This window comes from Fundulus heteroclitus, chromosome 19, assembly GCF_011125445.2.
Source record: "Fundulus heteroclitus isolate FHET01 chromosome 19, MU-UCD_Fhet_4.1, whole genome shotgun sequence".
Classification (NCBI taxonomy): Eukaryota; Metazoa; Chordata; class Actinopteri; order Cyprinodontiformes; family Fundulidae; genus Fundulus; species Fundulus heteroclitus.
Genome location: NC_046379.1, coordinates 7,361,284 through 7,380,964, shown reverse-complemented (window position 1 = coordinate 7,380,964; position 19,681 = coordinate 7,361,284). Strand labels below are relative to the sequence as shown.

Below are 19,681 nucleotides of genomic sequence, written 5' to 3'. Positions count from 1 at the left end.
AAGTTTTTATGAAAGATTATCACGTCCTGCTGGTGTTATTAGTTGTTGTTTTGCTGTTTTCTGCTTTGTTTTTGCTCAGTTTGTTATTAAATGAAGTCCTTTGTGTTTATTTTTAAACACGACTTTAATGGAAGTACGTACTGCGCATGCACAGCAGGGGATAAAAAAGGAAGCGGCTAACGGCTGCATCTCCCTGCAAAACAACGAAGAAAGGTCCAAGATCTAGTGGAAAAAAAGCACAAATAAAATGATTCTAAGAGGGAAAAGCCTGGAATGTTGCTGGGAATGCAGTCTGAACGTTGGAGTTCACTGAAGCGGACGCTTAACCTGCCAAGGCTCAGATGTGATTGTAGAGTTGATTGATGTGACTAAATGTTCTGATATGAGGCTCTTAAAGTTGCTGTAGATCTGTATATTCAATTAATAATGGTTGGTCCGCTTTACTGCGAGGCATTGCAGAGGATCAGGCTCGGTCCGGCATTATTTAATACTGTTTTATTAATCAAGCAAACCGGCATTATGACAGTTCTGCGATACTGCCAGTAGATGGCGCCACATTTGTTCATATTTGTTAATTGCGCCCATGAGCAAATTATTATTCGCCTCAAAAAGGACCATCAAAACACTGTCAGGATGGAGGCTTGGTGTGTATAACATTATTTTATCATGATCAAATGGGTTTTGGTCTTTTTTATAAGCATATACCGTGGTTATATACCTTTTTAAATAAGATGCTTCAAAATATATCCTGTGGTTTGATGCATTTAATGTGTGAACTGAAAAAAAAATGGTGGTTTTGGGATTAATGTTAAGGACAAAAAGTTCTTGATTTGGCGATCTGTGAGCCACCGAGGGGAAAAATGGGCTGGTTCTGATTAGGGCTGAACAATTAATCGCATTTTCAATATAATCGCGATTTAAAAAAATGCAATTTCCAAATGGCAGAGGTCTGCAATTTTTGGCTATGTAACAATTAGGGAATTAGACAGATCCTTTAGGTGTTGGTAAAATGTTTAAAGTGGGTTTGCTCCACATGGAAGGGAAGACAGTTGCAGCAGGGAGATAATCTAATTTTATTACTTGTTTTAGAGTTTATATAATCATACATAGCATTACGTACAGGTCAATCAGTTTAATACATAGACTTGCTTGTTGGTTGCACTTTATGTTCAACAAGGATTGATGTCCAAATCAACTAAAAACCGTTCTCTTGAATAATATTCTGATTAATAGAAACATTAAAAGTTCTTGTTTTAAATAGTCCTTGTTTACAAACATCTTTATTTAGAGGCCATTTTTGTTGCTTGTGGTTAACGCGGAGAAAAGTCAAAATTGCAATTTTGGTTGAAATATATTGTAGGCAGAACGCAATCATTTCTGCTCTGAGTTTAGATGCTGTGGGTGTTTTAGCAACTAATCTGCACAGTGAGGAAACAAATTGATTTGTTGTTTGTATATGTTTAAACAGACATGATAAATTAAACTGGGGAAAAAATCACATTAAATCGCAATATTAAGAAAAAAAATCGCAATTAGATTATTTTCCAAAATCGTTCAGCCCTAGTTCTGATCTGCGTTGCTCCTCTGCTGTCTAAAAGCTGTACAAACGGGGCATATGTTTTTAACACCGTCTTCTTCTCCACCTCTTTTTTTTTTTTTTATTAGACGAGAGGATTTGCTCTCCTCCATTCATGGTCCTCAACACGGAGTGCAACCCGGACGTGCTGGAGCAGATCAAGCTGCAGGGTCTCACATTCCCCTTCAGTGAGTCTCTCTCTCTCTCTCTCTTTCTCTCCACACGGAGCCATCAGGTTTTTTAATCTAGAGGTCCGCTCGAGTTCTCACGCGCCGAATTTTCTCCACAGTTTGCAAAACCCGTGTGGCCCATGGCACCAACTCCCATGAGGTGAGAAGCTTTCGGGCCCAGAAGCCGCACACAGTTTACCGTCCCATCACACGGGATTGGCCATTAACTCTGTTCAAACACCAGAGCCGGACAAATGAAAGCAGCACCACAAACGTTCATTCACTGTCCCAGATCTCTAACCGTGCGGATGTGAGTTAAGGTTTAACTCGGCCGCCTCCGTCCACAGATGGCCATCGTCTTCAGCGAGGAGGACCTGAAGGACGTGAAGCCGCCGTGTGTGATCCAGAGCTTCATCAACCACAACGCGGTGCTGTACAAGGTGTTTGTGGTGGGAGAGTCCTACTCCGTGGTGGAGAGGCCCTCCCTGAAGAACTTCCCTTCTGGGCCTGCAGGTGAGCAGCAGATTTCAGTCCTGCTCAGAGAAAACGCGGCTTTTCCCTCGCCGGCGTGTTCGGAGTTTCACCGGCACCGCGCCGTCCCCTGGACGCACCGGTCCGGTATTTGCATGTGGCGCGGTAGAGGCCCTTCATGCAAAGCGATTTCGCCTGCTGTGTAGTGAGCTGCTTTGTTTATCGGTGCATACCAACAGTTACTCTCAGCAGGGAAATTTGGCCCGCGTCAGACAGGTGAGCCACGGAGGTGCATCCTCACAGGGTCTGGGCCTGGCGGCTGCGACCTGCAGCACCTCACAGGCGCACGCTGTGGATGCAGACAGACACTGATTAGAACTTTTTAATCTAAAATACTCTAAAAGTGTACCGTGGAAGGACAATACAAAGTGTTTGTCTTTTAATAACCAGATTTTTTTTTGTAAATAAAGCCACAAACGTGCAGCTAACTTAACTCCTAAGAAGACTTGGGTGCAACCCCAACTAAATATAGCAAGTGTTTTTAAAGAGAGTGACTCAGATCCTTTTGTTGTTGCTGGTAATAACCAAGAAATTAGAATAAATCAACCCTATAATGTCTGGGAAATTTAACAACTTTCTGTATCTGATCTAATCTGTATCAGATCAGCTGCAGACCCTGCTGCAGTTTATGCAAAGAAAGTTAAGAGGGAATGCGTTAAAAGAGAAGCAAGCTAAAGGTCTCCCTCAGTGATCTGTAGACGCAGCTTTCCCGACTTAAAGCGCAGATCGAGTCTTTCGGCGCAGTTCCTGCACAATTTATGTTACAAAAATTACGAACTTGGATCAGCGCCATTTCAAAATCCATCACTTTTAAACTTGTAAAATAAGTGAGCTTTTCCTTGACCAAATACAGATTATTTAAAGGCAAAACAGATTTATTTGTACAGCACATGTCAGTACAAAGACAATAGAAAGTGTTTACATGATTAAAATATGGGGAAAAAAGAACAGAATAAAAGCAAGTTGGAATAAATGTAGAAGCAAAATAGAACATGGTAAAATAGAAACCAAAAGCAAATATTAAAAACAGTTGAACTAATGATGTTTCAGTAAAACAGTTTAACTAGAACAGTCGAAAGCAAAACTAAACAAATGTGTTTTTAATCTTGATTTAAAGGAACGTTAAATTTTCTGGAAATTTGTTCCAGATAAATGGAGCATAGGAACTAAATGCTTCTTCTCCATGTTAAAGCAGTTCATAAGCTGCCAAAATAACTGTTTTAGTGCTTTACGCACCAAAGTTTACCTTAAATTTCATTGTTGGTCTAGAACAGTGCTTCTCGCACGTCTGCCTTGCCTGTTTTTGTCCAGAAATGTGACAACAGCTCCCCCTGCTGTTTGGTCTGTATCTGCGGTCAGTAGTGTGATTAATACCGATTAATAAACTCCTAAAAAAAAGTACAAAACTTAATGTAACTGAAGTTTACCTTTTAAAATTAATGGATTGATATATAATTTGTGCCATATTAGGTTCATAGCTAGTTAATATTAGATAGATAAAAAACAATCTAGTTCTTAAAAACCAGTGTTATGTTATAAATCAACCAACCAGAATGACAGCTTTTATGCATTAAAACAAAAAACAATTTTAAAAAGCTACAGTTTCCTGCCACTTTTAGATGTCCCAGGTCCAACATACCTGAAATCAAGAGGCTGAATTAGTCCTGCTAGTGACCTGATTATTTGACTCTGATGCATTGAAGCAGGGATTCATATGAAAGCTGCAGGATGCTGGACCTCCAGGACCGGAGTTTGACACCCCTGGTCTAGAGACCGAATAAAAACGCTGTTTTTTTTTTAATTTTTTTTTTTATGACTGACAAAACAATGCCTAAAGTTTGTTTGATGTGGAGAATCAAAGAAAAAGCATGTTCTTTTAACTTTAAAACCTCTGCTTATTAAGTATTATTTGAGGTTACTTTACATGTTTCTGCCACTGAGCTATATAATACACTGGAGTGCTGATTTTGCCGAAAAACTGAAGTCACTGGCCGCCATCTTGCTACTCCCTACTCTCACAGAATCCCATAGAATTTGGTTGCAACAACAAGCAGTTTTCTGGCTGTGTGAAAACGTTTCACAGGTAATTCTACAGTCAGTGGATGTACTAACACTATCAACTACTAGGAAATTAGGTGCTGAAATATTTTACGTTATTCATATTAAATTTATATATATGTATATATAAGTATGTGTATATGAATATATGTATACATATGTATACATATATGTAAATATGTTTTTGTATATTGTTATTTATATATTTATAAATGTTATATATATATATTTAAATAAATAAAATGCTAAATATTTCAGCACATGACTTTCTCAGTACTTGATAGTTTTAGAACATAACATAATACTATATGGCATTTGACATTTTTAAAGTCTTAAGCCCCCCCTGAACATGAGAAAATCCTCGTTATTCGATGCTGTAGCGCACATATTCCCTAGTTACTCGGGGGAAATAGGGAGTACCAATATGGCGGCTGGTGGCTTCAAAGCGACTCGTTCTAACAGACGGTGATTAGCACTCCAGTGTATAATATAGCTCAGTGGTTTCTGCCTTAGTTTTTGCTCAGTGGAGGCTGACCTCTGCTGCCACCTACAGTCCACGGCGTGAAACTTCACTGGGTTTTGTTTCTTCTTCCACTTCCAGAAAGGAAAGCCATCTTCTTCAACAGCCACAACGTCTCCAAGCCGGAGTCCTCCTCAGACCTGACCTCGGTGGGTTTAAGACGCCATCGTTGTGTAATGCACCCGGTATCGTTTATACTTGTGAGGTTCGTGAACGCCGCAGCTGCTGCCGTTGTTGTCCAACGCCTTTTTCGTGTTGACCGCAGAGGGAGAACGTGGAGGGCGTGTCCCACCCGCCCTGCGACGACGTCATCAGGGAGTTGTCCAGGTCACTGCGGCAGGCTCTGGGCGTGTCGCTGTTCGGCATCGACGTCATCATCAACAACCAGACGGGCCAACACGCGGTCATCGACATCAACGCCTTCCCCGGTACGCGCGGCGATGCGGGATCTGTCCGTTTGAATCATCTCTGTTTGGCTCTTGGCTCAGGAGCAGAAACGTTGTTTAGTTTGAGGCTCGCTGCTGCATGACAGCCTTTCTCCGCCTGCGTGCGTTTAGAAATGATTGCCTCCTGTCACGCCTGTAATCCGGCGCTGCTTCAGATCAAATTCTCCTCGTGGAGACGACACAGAGCTGCAGTGTTGATCCGAACCAAACCAGCCTCAGACTTTAGGCTGGGTTTGGTTTCACTTATTATAACCGAGCTGTTTTTTTTACTGTATGGTAGATAAAACACGGGTTATTTAAATTACAAATGAAGGAAGGACGGATATAGGAAAAGAAGGAAGGACACGAGGAAGGAAGGCTATAAGAAATGAAGGAAGGATGGATGGATGGATATAGGAAATGAAGGAAGGACGCGAGGAAGGAAGCTATAGGAAATTAAGGAAGGATGAATATAGGGGAAAAAGGAAGGACACAATGAAGGAAGGTGATAGGAAATGAAGGAAGGACACAAGGAGGGAAGGCTATAAGAAATTAAGGAAGGAAGGATGGATATAGGAAATGAAGGAAGGATGCTATAGGAAAAGATGGAAGGACACGAGGAAGGACAGATATAGGGAAAGAAGGACACAAGGAAGGAAGGCTATAGGGAAAGAAGGACATAGGGAAGGAAGGCTATAGGAAAGGAAGGAAGGATGGATGGATATAGGAAAAGAAGGAAGGACACGAGGAAGGAAGGCTATAGGAAATGAAGGAAGGAAGGCTATAGGAGATGAAGGAAGGAAGGCTATAGGAGATGAAGGAAGGATGGATGGATATAGGAAATGAAGGAAGGACGCGAGGAAGGAAGGCTATAAGAAATGAAGGAAGGATGGATGGATATAGGAAATGAAGGAAGGACGCGAGGAAGGAAGGCTATAAGAAATGAAGGAAGGATGGATGGATATAGGAAATGAAGGAAGGATGGATGGATATAGGAAATGAAGGAAGGACACGAGGAAGGAAGGCTAGAGGAAATTAAGGAAGGACACAAGGAGGGAAGGCTATAAGAAATGAAGGAAGGAAGGATGGATATAGGAAATGAAGGAAGGATGCTATAGGAAAAGATGGAAGGACACGAGGAAGGACAGATATAGGGAAAGAAGGACACAAGGAAGGAAGGCTATAGGAAAGGAAGGAAGGATGGATGGATATAGGACATGAAGGAAGGATGGATGGATATAGGAAATGAAGGAAGGACACAATGATGGAAGGCTATAGGAAATGAAGGAAGGAAAGCTATAGGAAATGAAGGAAGGAAGGAAGGCTATAGGAGATGAAGGAAGGACACAAGGAAGGAAAGCTATAGGAATGAAGGAAGGAAGGTTATAGGAAAAGAAAGAAGGACACAAGGAAAGAAGGCTTTAGGAAATGAAGGAAGGAAAGCTGAAGGAAATGAAGGAAGGCTCCACCGGGTACCTCAGCCCCCCCCCCCCCCCCCCCTCCCCCACATCACTCCTCCCCCCCAATATTAGCCCCACTTCTTTCTGTCCGTCCCTCCAGACCTGACCAGCATTATTATCCTGACTTATTTTAAAATATTTCAATTATCCTGAATTTTTTTTATAATATTATATTTTATATTTATATTGTTTGGATTAAAGCATCTGCAAAACGCACAAACCAACAAGAAAAAAAAAATGCATGTAGTGTAAACCTGGAGAAAGGTTTATTCCCACCATCCTCCTCCTCAGTCTGTACGTTTTTATCTACAACAAAACCCGATTTTTTTTTAAAATTATTTTATTTACACGTTTACGCGGCGACGGCTCATCTTTGTGTCTTCTAAATGTCAAAATGGCCGCTGTCCGGTCCGCCTGTCGCTTCCCTGAACGTTTCTCCCGTGTCTCCAGGCTACGAGGGCGCCCCGGAGTTCTTCAACGACCTGCTGAGCCACATCAGCACCGTCCTGCAGAGCCACAACCCCGACTTCGCCCCCGCCGGCGAGCTGCCCAAAGCCCCGGCGGTGAGCGGCGGCGGAGGAGGAGGAGGAGGCGGCGCCGGCCCTCAGGTCCCCGGCTGCAGCAGCAGCATCCGAGGGAAGGAGCTGCAGAGACTGGGCTGCAACTCGGCCGTGTCTCCCAACTTCCAGCAGCACTGCGTCTCCACGATAGCAACCAAGGCCTCCTCCCAGTGACTTAGCCCCGCCCGGCCCGGCCCGCTTGATTCCTAAACAAACAAAATCACAGTGGTGACAGTAATAATAATAATAATAACAGTGATGAAGAATAATAATCAGAGTAATTATGGTGTTAATAATGTATCTAATCAAAACTAGGCCTTTTTTTTCCCCCCTCTGTGGTTACTGAAACTGTCGGTGATTGGGTGTAAGCGTCTTTCCTCTCTGCCTCTTTGTACATTTGGTTCTGTCTAACGAGACGATAGCAGTACTGTAACGTGAACCTGTGGGAAACCCAGCAGCCGAGCTCAGTTCTCCCCGCCGTGAAAAGGGTCCAGAGACGAGGGAGCCAAGCGTTTATAGACGGGTCCTGGTCCCGTGGGCCCACTCTAGGGTCAGAACCACTCAGATTGAGGATTTTTGGGGTTTTTTTTAGCTGGAGCGAACGTGAGCGGCTTGTTAATTTTAAACGCCGTGAAGTCGGTCTGAGACCAACAAAAAAAGAAAAAACATCCCTGATCACGCGACCAGGTTCTGTGGCGCTTCCGATTTCCTTCTCATCCGGGTCTCAGTTTAAAGTGTCCTGCGACCACATTCCCCCCCCCTTTTTTTTTTTTTTTGTCTGCAATGATTCCACGATGTTTTTCCCAATATAGCAGATCGATTGTCTCCTTAAACACGTAAATTAAGACAGAAAATCCTAAATACGTCAGAGGAGGGGCGGGGGGGGCAGATCACTAGCTTTCCCGTTGCTCCTCCTCTGCAGAAGCCCGGTTCTGACCCGGTTCCTCTTCCAGCTGCTTGTATCCGTGTGACGGGGAGGGAGGGAGGCCCAGCTCTAGTTCCCAGTGTTCACTGTGATTTTTTTTTTTTTTTTTTTTACTCCAGTTTGTTTATACTTTTGTCTTGACATCATAATGAGAGTAACTTTATTTTATTGAGATTTTATGGGGAAAAAAAAAAAAATGTTTTATATAAATAATATGAGAGCGGTAACGTTTTTTTTTTTTTTGAAACATGTGGATATTTTACAGTAAAATGGCTCGCATGTCGACGATCAAATTCAAACCAGTACTGCGGTTCAGTCTGTAAACGATTGCATTCCTCTGAGCCTGCCTCTTAACTCTGATTTCCCAGAGATCATTCCTCCCGTTTCCCCCCAATTAAGCAATTAATTGCCCCCCGCAGCCTCCTCATCAGAAGGTGTGAACTCACCTGTGGAAAAAACCGGATGGGAGGAGGCGACCGGAGTCCCGCCAGGTTCAGGAGGATGTAAATCCGTACACGGCGCTGTTCCTTCCTGCGCTTCGTTTCTGATTAGAAGAAAAATAATAATCCGCCACCCGGACTGTGTCCTGCTCCCAGCTTCACCTCAATGTTTACTTCTTGGGTGTCTTGTATAATGTTTATATGCACCGAGGCTTAATTCAGTATAGTATGTTTTGTAAGAGTTCTGTAATTAAGATCCACAATTTTGACCTTTTTTTAAATTAAAGGGCCAGTACAACAGGCAAAAATAAACATGTGAAACCTCTTTTGTCTTAATTAATATGATGACCTGATGTTTAATCATTGGAGTTATATATAAACTGTGAGGTCAGTGAGATTCTTATGTTGTTTTTTTTTTTTTTTTTTACTTTTAATAGAGAATTACTTAATAAAATGAACATGAAGTGCAAAGAGAAAACTGCGGCAATCAGAAATCCCGTTCTCCACCTCCGGATGTTTATTGCGTCACAAAGTTCATGAAGACAAGGGGGGAAAAAACGTTTCCAACGGCTATTTTAGACACTATACAACACATTAGAAAAATAAAATCTTTTCATAATCAGTCCTCTGTACACACGTAAAAAAACAGGCGACAAACACAGAAGGGAATATTTACAGCGAATGTTCCTGAATGCTAACGCGGGTGACGCGGCGCCGGGTTCGCCAGCAGTCCCAGGATGGTGGAGAGGCAGTGCAGCTTCTCCTTCACCAGCTCCGGCAGCTTCTCGTTCTCCTTGTACCTGCAGAGGAAACCCGTCTTAGAAGCTGGAACAGAACATTGTCCCTATCGTAAACCTCCATAGGTTCTGTAGAACCCAATCAGCAGGAACTGTTTATGGCCCCAGTACAGGGAAGCATGGAGCATCATGGGACGCTCCTCATACGCTGGTGCTGGTTCTGTTCGTCGTATACCAGAATAAAGAACTCGGGGATACTGGGAGCGCTCATGTTGCCTTACGCTGCAGAGGAACAGGCCATGAAATGGGTTTAAACTTGACAACGATCTCAAACAAACCTTTAAAAAAAATCACCAAAAAAAATGGTTCCAGACCAACACAATGTGAAAGTCGATCCAAAGCAATCAGCAGATTTAACTCCAACCAGCCTCTAGAGATGTTGGTGTTGCTGTCTGGACACGTTTGTCTAGTCCAGGGCTTCTAAGGGACGCCTTAGGAGCTCTAACATTTTTTTCCCAAGGACCCCTTTAGATTCCTCATGGTGATTTATTTATAAACAGCCTTTTGTACGGTTAAATATGTTAGAAATTATGTATGCTTTTAAAACTATATATTAATACACCTAATATTAGAGATTTGGAGGAGATTAAATCCTCATTCTTGATGTAACTGTTGTCATACTTCCTAATTTTAGCTGATTTGGCTTTTACCTTACTTAGACTTCAGTTTGAGGGCAACTAGTTAACACAGAACTGCCCTACGCCTGGTGAAAGTTACAGTGAAGAGCTGATGCTACCTGAATAACATCAATAATCCCCTCATTGCGCCTCTTAATGAGCAACACTGGCCTGATTTTATCTTTATGGAAACCAACATTAAGCTGGAGAGGCCTGCAGGTCTCCAGCCCTGAGTCTCAGAAAGCCTGTAAACTAGCAGAAATGTCATTTATATTGGTCTTGGTATGTCGAGCGCTGTTAACTAGTCGATGTAAAAATAAATAAATAAATGTAGAGGGCTGCTGCATCCCAGCAGGTCGTACTTCATACCTGGTGATCCGGCCCTCTGGAGACGTGAACGTGATGCAGGACACGCCCGCCTGGACCACCAGCTGAGAGCCGTCGTTGAACTGCACCCACACCTCTCCGCTCGTCAGCTTCGGCGACAAAAAAAAAAAACACAAACCCGACGCTTTAGCAACAAAGTGCCGCCGCTCCAAAGCGTCCAGATCATCCGGCAACCGTTTACCTGCGAAGCCCATCCCACGTTGGGCACGAATATTGACTTGACCACCTTCCCCGCGCTCTGAGCCAAGTCCTGCCGGACCGGAGAGGGCTTCCTGCTCACGCTGGCCGAGGTGAAATCTGACCCGTCGTAGGAAATCATCTGCAAGTAAATAACAACGGATCAGACTGACATCAAGTTCAAGGACCTTTCAAGGACCAATTTCCTGAAATTCAAGGACCGCACGTGGCGGCATTTACCTACTGTGACCGCTGAATAGGTTATCATATTTTAATACAATGCAAATTCAATAAAAGACTAAACGGCATAGAAGTTGTTGGGTCAGAAGCAATGCAAGAAAGTGGACTTAATTTATCGCCTACATTGATATTGATCATATTCATAGCCTACATTTATATCCACAGTACATGGCTATGCCATACTACATTACATATAAGATGTACATTAGCCTACCGTTTCATGGAATTTTATGGAAAAAAGTGCAGCATTGAGATGTTCAGAATTATATTAATTTGTTTCACTTACTTTCATCTTTGATTAAGCTAGTTTTGGACTTTGACTCTGAAAAGTCGCTAAATATAGCGACAAAGTCGCTGAGTTGGCAACGCTGCGTGAATGTAACCTGTTGGACGCACGTAGGCCTAAACCGTAGCCTACCAACTAACGAAGAAGAGCGAACGTACTTTTGCAAATTAAAAGTCTGCGGAATCAACATAATTTTAAAAGATCGTGTGGTAGTAAAATAATGACACATGAGTCGTCATCCATGTGAACTTTCAACCCGACAAAAAAAATTCAAGGACTTTCAAGGACAAGGTGTTTTTTTGGCTGTTTTCAAGAACTTTCAATGGCCTTGAATTAATTTTTTCAGATTCACAAACTTTCAAGGATTTCAAGGACCTGTGGGAACCCTGGACTGAATCCCAGCAATAAAACCTCGGTGTCCAGTCAGCCGGGCCCCCGGTGCTGCTGGGGCGTATTTCCATCATAAATTCTCCCTAAAAGAGCCTCACAAACAACGGCGACCGGTGCCGAGGGTCAGATTATTGGCTGCATATAACCAGTAAACAAATCCCGCCTCTGCTCTTTGAAACCAGAGCTGTTATTTCCATCTGAGGGCCCGATGTGGCCCCCCAGTGAATCCCAATGCTTATCGCTGGTTTTTAATGTCAACTGGATCCTGTCTAACGTGAGAAAAACGGACAACTGAGCATCTCTTACTGAAGGAGTGATCTGTGGAGGTTTAGGAGGTGTGGCTGAATCCGGAGGGACCGGCTGTGATGGCACCGCCGCCGAGGAGGAAGACTCTGAGCTGGCCGGTCTCCTGCAAAAAGTAGCACAAACAGAGACACCTCAGGTAAAGAAGAGGAAGAATCCCCTGAAATAAAAATAAAAAGGCGTAGCTCTCTCTGTACCTGCCGATGGTTATGGGGAAGAAGGGGACCTTCTTGGCGCTTCGCTGCTCCTCTGCCGTGATGGCGGCCTCTAGTGACAGACACATGCTGTGGCCTTCGTCGGACAGCTCCACGTAGAGCCTGCTCTCGGGACTCAGGCCGCTCAGGCCGCCTTCTCCCTTCACGGTGTACGCCTTCCCGCTCTTCTCCACCACTCGCACCATTTCGGAGGTCTTGTGGGTCTTTGCTCCTGAAAGACGAGAGTTCGAGTCAGCCCCGCCCGCTCTCTCTCTTCGTCCATAATCCCACTGCTGCCAGGACGTTCTGGCACTCACCGTCGTAAAAACAGACCTCCAGGTCTGCGCCGGGGGAGTTTTCCATCAGCATGACTTTGGCGTACTTGGTGTAGAGCGTCACTTTAGGGGTTTTGGATTTTATGAGCTGCACAAACCTGGAGGCATATTGGTACTTCTTCCAGTATTTTTCTGCAAAAACAAGGTTTTGTAAAAGTTGTCGGTTCTTGTTTGTGACAGCGGATAAAATTGGTGACAAATCACATCAACAGTTTGCTAAATTAATATATTTCTAAAGCGGAAAATGACTCGATATATAGATGCGCGTTGGAAATTAAAAATCTACCATCTAGCAGGATGATGGGGTGATGCAATTTTCTTTTCGGCATCGTGGTGCAAAATTATGGAATGAATATGGAAAATATTTGGAATCTTCAGAAATAAATGGTAGAAAATCTTTGAAATAAATACTGTTATCCAAAAAAGACAGTGATGTATGATTTTACAACTATTGACTCCCTGAAATCTGAAAGCTAAAATGTAAAAAATAATGTTACTGTACCTGTCTATTCTGTTTTCTCTCTTGAATGAAAGGACTTTCATAATGTGAGCTGCCTGATGTTTTGTTGGTTTAGGGGTGTGGCCTTTGGTATAAGCCCTAAGGGGTTTCTGTCATACTCCATCACATTTTTTTATTTTTTAATCTATTGATGTATTCTGAGTTTCTATTTTGATCTGTGAAAATAAATAAATAAAATAAACGAGACGACGATCCCAAACCAGAACAACGCAGGCAGGACCTGAAAATCCTTCAATCCACAGAAAGAACCAAAGCTCACCTCAAAAAAAAAAAAATTAAAAGGGGGCATTTTTTCACACAAAGCATTAAAGACTCGTACTCAGGTGTGTCTAGATACCTGGAAGGTCATCATAGCTGCAAATGAGAATATCCTCTGGGAGCGCCGGTGGGCTTTCCAGCACAGGAGACCCCTTCCCCCCATTAGGCTCGTATATGGTCACCTGCAGCGACACAAATGTCATTTACATAAGAGCTACGGCTGAAAACGTGCCGACGGCAAAGTGTGCGCGGTGTGACCGTACCATGGAGCCGTCGCAGGATATCCGCAGGACTTCTTTAACCCTTTCCTGCCCGTGTTGGGATTTTAAAAGCTCTATGCAGACTTCACCGGTGTCCAGGATGCTCACCTGAAAGAGAAACGGACAACTGAGCATCTACAAGCCAATAGAGTATGACAATAAAATAGACGTAGAATTATATCCTACCACTGCATTTTTGGTTTTCTGCCTGATGGGCTTCAGCCTGTCGGCGCACAGAGGAGGCACCACGTCTCTCAGCGTCCTCTTCTGCTTCTCCCCTCTGGGTTTGGCTGATGGAGGCTTTTGCTCCCGGCTGTGAGGAGGCTGGAAGTCGGTTCCCGGTGCGATCTCCCGGGATGGTTCTGGATACGGGTGCTGCTGCAGGCCTCGGCCCGCGGGCTCGGACCAGGAGCCGTGAACCCCTGGAGGTCCTCTGCTGTGGAAGCTGCCACCGCTGCCGTCAGTGGGCCTTGGCCCGGACCCTGAGGCGGAGGACACGACGACACTTTAACCTCACACTTTGGAGGCACTTTGGTTATTTACAGAAAAACTCTTAAACTTATGCACTGCAAAAAGGGAACTAAAAGTAAGTAAAATCCTCTTGAAATTAGTACGTTTTCCTTGATTTGAGCAGCTAAATAAGACTATTAGCCAATGGAATAAGATTTTTGCATTTAAAAATAGGAACAACTCATCTCCATTGTCTTATTTCAAGTGCAGAATTATCTAATTATCTTATTTTAGGGGTAAAAATACTCGTTCCATTGGCAAATAGTCTTATTTAGCTGCTCAAATCAAAGGAAAATATACTAATTTTAAGAAAATTTTTACCTACTTTTAGTTCCCTTTTTGCAGTGTGAATATTAGCCAGAGGCCTGGTCTAACACACAAACATACACTGCAAAAACACAACTAAAAATAAGCGAAATTTTCTTAAAATTAGTGCATCTGTCCTTGATTTGAGCAGGTAAATAAGATGATTTGCCAATAGAATAAGATTTTTGCACTTAAAATAGGAACAACTCGTCTCCATCGTCTTATTTCAAGTGCAGGATGTCTAATTATCTTATTTTAGGGGTCAAGATACTCATTCCATTGGCAGATAATATCATTTACCTGCTCAAATCAAGGAGAAAAACCCACATTTTAAGAATATTTTACTTATTTTTAGGTCGGTTTTTGCAGTGTAGATCTACCTTCACTGTTGAGCCAGTTAGAAACTCCCTCCAGGTCCTGGTACTGGGAGGTTGGCGGATAAACCATCTGAGAGGACCGATAGCCGGAGCTGAAACACAAAGAGAGACCCTGTAATAAATGTCAGTCTGAGAGCTGAAGAGGAGAGCCGACAAACACAGGGAGGTCTTACTGCGCGGGCTGTTTGACGGGAGGGGAGGGAAGCCTGCCGTGATCTGAAAACGGATGAGGAGTGGAGGATGAGGGGAGGAAGGGCCGTCCCGCAGCAGTCAGAGTCTCCTCTGAATGACACCTCCCCAGCTCGTGCTGGGAGGAGGTCTGCCCCGGTTCTGCAGGACCGCAGCGGTCCGACGAGTGAGCCCTCCTGAGGAACCTGGAGTACGGCCGCCCGCTGTCGCCCACGTGAGCAGCCCGCGCCCTGCCCTCTCTGCCGAAGATGTCCAGCGGGTACGGCTGGGTCGGCCGGTCGTCGTCCTCGAAGCTGCCGGGCTGGCGCGGGGGAACGGACGTCATGCGGTTGGGCAGCGTCGGGCCGACCACGTGCTTGGTTCGCCGCTGGAGACGGGTGCCGCTGCTCGCCGAAGTGGAGGAGGTGCCCGCCGTCGAGATGGTCGCGATGCCGCTGTCGATGGAGCTGTCGTCGCCCAGCCTCAGCTCTTTGGTCCTGACCAGCAGGCTCTGGGTCATAAAGGGGTGGTCCAGCACCGCGGAGAGGCTGGGCCGCACGGCGGGGTCCTTCTGGAGCAGCTGGCGGATCAGGTCCTGAGCTTCTAACGAAACGTGGCTCGGCATCTCGTAGTCGCCGAGGACCACTTTGGACAGGGTGTGCCTGACGGTGTCTGTGTCGAACGGCGGGCGGCCCGTCAGGAAGGCGTAGAACATGCAGCCCAGAGACCAGACGTCCGACTCCAGGCCATGGGCGCTGCGGGTCGCCACCTCCGGGGAGATGTAGTTGGGCGTCCCGCACATGGTGAAATGCTTTTCACTGGGCAGCTTGAGCTGAGTGGCCAGGCCAAAGTCCGCTATTTTAATGTTGGCGTTGCTGGTGAGCAGCAGGTTGGACAGCGTCAGGTCCCGGTGCAGGATGCCATGAGCGTGCAAATACAACATTCCCTTCACTATCTGATGCATGAAGTGTCTGGCTGCAATAAGAAAACAAAGGAACGTTTAAAGAGATGAACCTGATCAAACATTAACTGGAACAGACCATTTTTTTTAAAAGATTTTAATTAAACATAAGAGGAAACCTGCAGCTCACCTTCGTCTTCAGAGAAAGGCATCTTCCTCTCTTTCAGGTAGCGACTCATCTCGCCGTTGTGGCACATCTCCAACACCAAATACACATAGTTGCTGTCCTCAAAGTAGTTGTAGAGCTTTAGAAAATACAAGATGCATACACGTAAATGTGACATACAGGTTTCTGGATTTAATCCAAAAAATAAATAAAAAACCTCCTGCTACTGCAAGCTTTTCTGAAACATCTTGGGAACACCAACTTTCTGCACAATAACTCTTAAAACACCACAACAACATTTGGTGCACGGCTATAATTTCTTAAACAACAATAATTTCTTTAATACATATTATAGAATTTACATCCAATTTTTAAACAGTTTAGCAAAGGTAGAATGAAAAGTTACTTTACCGATTCGAATACAAGCTATTTAATCATTTTCTACATTGTTCTATTCAATCTTTGCCTAAATATAGTGAAATGACTATTTCCTATAGTAACATTCAAACACTCACTGTTGAAAAAGATGAGACATCGTTTCTAGATAGATTACTTCTAGTCAACAAGCCTTGACATCACCTTTGGGGTACCACAGGGATCACTTCTGGCCCCCCAAGCTTTAGTTTTCTTTACTATGTCTATTTTTAGCACACAAAACCAATGTTTCTGTTTCTGGGGTAAATTTACAACTTTTGGAATAGGTTACAATAGCAATAGCTACACTTTAAGTATGGTTTGGCTTAAATAAATTATATATTAATCTAAATAAAACTAAAGTTATGCGGGTAGGAATTCATAATATGAATACACAATTAAAAGTAACGATGATCAACGTAAATCTAGAAAGAGTGGAATGAAATAAATTCTCTGGTTATAATTGTGAATCACAAACGTTGCTGAAAATGTCTCATGAAAATACAACAGAGCAAAAGCTGCATGAAGCATTATGAGCTAAGTTTATACACCCAAATCTAAGGCTACGTTCACACCACAGGGAACTGTGACACTAATACGATCTTTTTCACGGCAGTGTGAACGGCCCAGTTCCGATCTTTTCACCATCAAAGAAATCTGATTTGTGCCACTTCCATGTGTGGTACTAACTCAGATACGTATTAGATATTTTTTAAAGCGTCCGCAGTCTGAACGGTTGTGTCGCATTTTATTCGTCTATCACATCTCTCTCTTGTCTCTCACTACACATCAACACACAGCAGTAGCAGCTAGCGCTCCATAAAAGACCATTAATAGCTGCGCTGCTAACTTCTTACCTTATTTTGTCTCACTATGATGTGGTCTTAATATTGTCGGCTCCCACTTGCTCAACAGCTTTCTGATAATAACAAGGAGAAACTCCGGCTGGCACCTGCATTTTTCTTATTGAGAGTTTTTTTATTTAACAAAACTCTAATGAACACTTCCAGAAACAATTTACTTCCGTAAACAGAAAGCTGCTCTGTGACGTCTACCTGTTATCTGTGCATGCGGTATGATTGTGGTCGCATTTAATAGTAATATGAACATAAGAATAATAATCTGATTTCAGCAAAAAAATAAAACATTGGGGTAAGACCCATTTAACCACAGCGTTCGGCCACAAACCTCACCTCAAGGATGGAAGGATGTTTCAGTCGGCAGTGAATCTCCACCTCGTTTGTCACACGCTGGACCATCCCAGCTTTCTGCATCGCTTTCTTGTCGATCTGCAGATGGAGACAACACGGATAATTATAGCCCCTGCACTGTGGGGGCAATCTGTTAGACAACAGGACGTTACCAACCGAGGGCTTCTTTGTGGGTGGATGGGGGACCAGGGAAAGCCCAGGGGAGGTAACTACAGTTTAATAATCCAACTGTTCCTGTTAACTGGCAGACGCCGGCAACAGCTTGTATTTCTAAGACAAAAAAAACGTCTTACCATTTTGATCGCAACCTCCAGTCCAGTCTTTATAGATTTTGCCCGGTAAACACAAGCAAAAGAGCCTTTGCCCAGGAGGGTGAGGACCTTAAAATCCTACAAGAACAGAAAAAAAAATACATACAATGAGAACGTTTTACAGTATTTGTGACTTAAGATGAGCTTTTCAATCCCGCCTGAGCAAGTTTAGCAGATCAATACCTCAATATGAAGCGCATCCAGGTATGCAACACTGTGCTTCTCATCTAGCCAGGTAGAGTCCACATGGCGTAAACCTTTATAGTGATAATCTCTCATCTGACCAAACACGACTGGCCCTCTAACCTGCGACATGCTGAATGCTCAGAGGAGCCGTCACCTCAGCAGCTACAGACACCAAATCCCACCACAACAAACCGTAACCGTCAAAACACCTGACGCCGTCACCTGGCCAATCAGAACCTTTAATTATCCCGGCTTTCTCCGCGCTAACGAGGGGAGCAAGCTGCCGTTTCCAGGCAGCAGGATGTGTAACAAACTGAGGAAGTCCCAGGAGAGCATCTTAAAGCCACACAGATAATAATAATAATAATAATAACAATAATAAAATAATAATAATAATAAACAGATAAGGAAAACAGATGATAATAATAATAATAATAATAATAATAATAATAATAATAATAATAATAATAGTACTATGCGTACCCGAGACATTGCTGCTGCTATTATTATTATTATTGATATATTATGATTGGTCGTTATAATAAAGTTTGTCTCGATTATGCCAATTATAATAATAGTAACCACAATTATGACGCTGATGTCATAGCAAGTTGTCGTCCAGCAGCAACAGGTTAAATTAGCTCAACTAATTCCAGCCCGTTCATATCCGTCATCTGATCGTAAATCAGCATCTATTAAATATCTTAACACACTCTATCCATTCTTAGACTTTCCTCCTGTGATAAAAGCTGCTAGGAATCCAGCTAGCTGTGTATCCGTAGCTCACAACACCCCATGTTAGTGCAACGATCGGTGGGCGCACCGCCCGCCGCCTGCGCGCTAGCCGTGAGCGTTAGCCAAACAAAGGGACTCACCTCGATCTTGTCGCCGATTGAAACGCTCATCCTGCCGGGTTTCGGCCTCGCAGTTCCGCGCAGGCTTGTAAAAATTTTCCTCGGTCGTTAGAAAGCATAGAGCCCCGGAGCAGTAGCTCTCAGAGGATAAACAAACGTAAAGCTCCCGTTCCGCTCCAAAACTCTGACATTTCTTCCATTTTGAAAATATCCGCCCGTTACTTTCTGGCTACGTCACAGGCTACGTTTCTTGGCAACAATGGGCTAAACCACGCCCCCATTTAAAGGGACCACGCATATTTATCTAAGAATCCGCGCCGCTGTACGCCTGAGCTGAATGGTGTCATTGTTTCATGAATTCATGCATAATAAAGCGTGAATAAAGAAAGACAACATGGTAAATCTTTTTTTTTTTGTTTTTTTGTACCTACCAATGCATCACAATAAATTAGAATTCTATCAAAAACCTAATTTATTTCAGTTAGAATAAAATAGAATAGTCCTTTATTTTCCCACAGTGTGAAATTATAGTGCGTTAGCAGCAAGTAAAGGGCAAAAAAAAAAAAAAAATCCACAAGAGAGGAGAAACACTGTACAAAAATTACAAACTTTTATTAAATTAAATGTGCAAATGAATAGAGTGACCAGATTGTGCATAACAAAAGAAACAGACTATCTACAAACAAGATGGAAACATTGACAGCTGCTAAGAGGAATAAACCTCCTTTGTACACATAAGATGCAGCAGTCTGTCACTGAAGGAGCTCTCCAGCTCTACAATAGCTCATTTGTGTGGTGAGAGACATTGTCCTTCAGTCTCCCACCACCTGCACTGGGTTAAAGGGGGC

At 43.5% G+C, this 19,681-nt stretch overlaps 2 protein-coding genes across 2 annotated transcripts in view; one reads left to right on the top strand and one right to left on the bottom strand.

Moving 5' to 3' along the window:
• Nucleotides 1–8,990, top strand: part of itpk1b (inositol-tetrakisphosphate 1-kinase b) — a 49,549-nt gene extending 40,559 nt beyond the window's left edge. The window contains exons 6-11 of the mRNA XM_036150485.1: nucleotides 1,666–1,764; nucleotides 1,866–1,906; nucleotides 2,094–2,259; nucleotides 4,937–5,004; nucleotides 5,121–5,283; nucleotides 7,191–8,990. Of these exons, the coding sequence (XP_036006378.1) occupies nucleotides 1,666–1,764; nucleotides 1,866–1,906; nucleotides 2,094–2,259; nucleotides 4,937–5,004; nucleotides 5,121–5,283; nucleotides 7,191–7,474 (821 nt within the window). The 3' untranslated portion in view covers nucleotides 7,475–8,990. The remainder of the gene's footprint in view (nucleotides 1–1,665; nucleotides 1,765–1,865; nucleotides 1,907–2,093; nucleotides 2,260–4,936; nucleotides 5,005–5,120; nucleotides 5,284–7,190) is intronic.
• A 169-nt stretch (nucleotides 8,991–9,159) lies between these two features.
• Nucleotides 9,160–19,065, bottom strand: plk4 (polo-like kinase 4 (Drosophila)). Its single transcript, XM_012864591.3, has 15 exons — nucleotides 18,855–19,065; nucleotides 17,776–17,871; nucleotides 17,465–17,560; nucleotides 15,882–15,996; nucleotides 14,796–15,765; nucleotides 14,626–14,714; nucleotides 13,616–13,911; nucleotides 13,433–13,537; nucleotides 13,249–13,351; nucleotides 12,374–12,523; nucleotides 12,060–12,288; nucleotides 11,866–11,968; nucleotides 10,648–10,785; nucleotides 10,449–10,555; nucleotides 9,160–9,465 (listed from the first exon to the last, which is right to left on the bottom strand). The coding sequence occupies exons 1-15, from the start codon at nucleotides 18,882–18,884 to the stop codon at nucleotides 9,360–9,362; spliced, it is 2,733 nt and encodes a 910-aa protein (XP_012720045.2). The 5' UTR covers nucleotides 18,885–19,065; the 3' UTR covers nucleotides 9,160–9,359.
• Nucleotides 19,066–19,681: the final 616 nt, after the last annotated feature.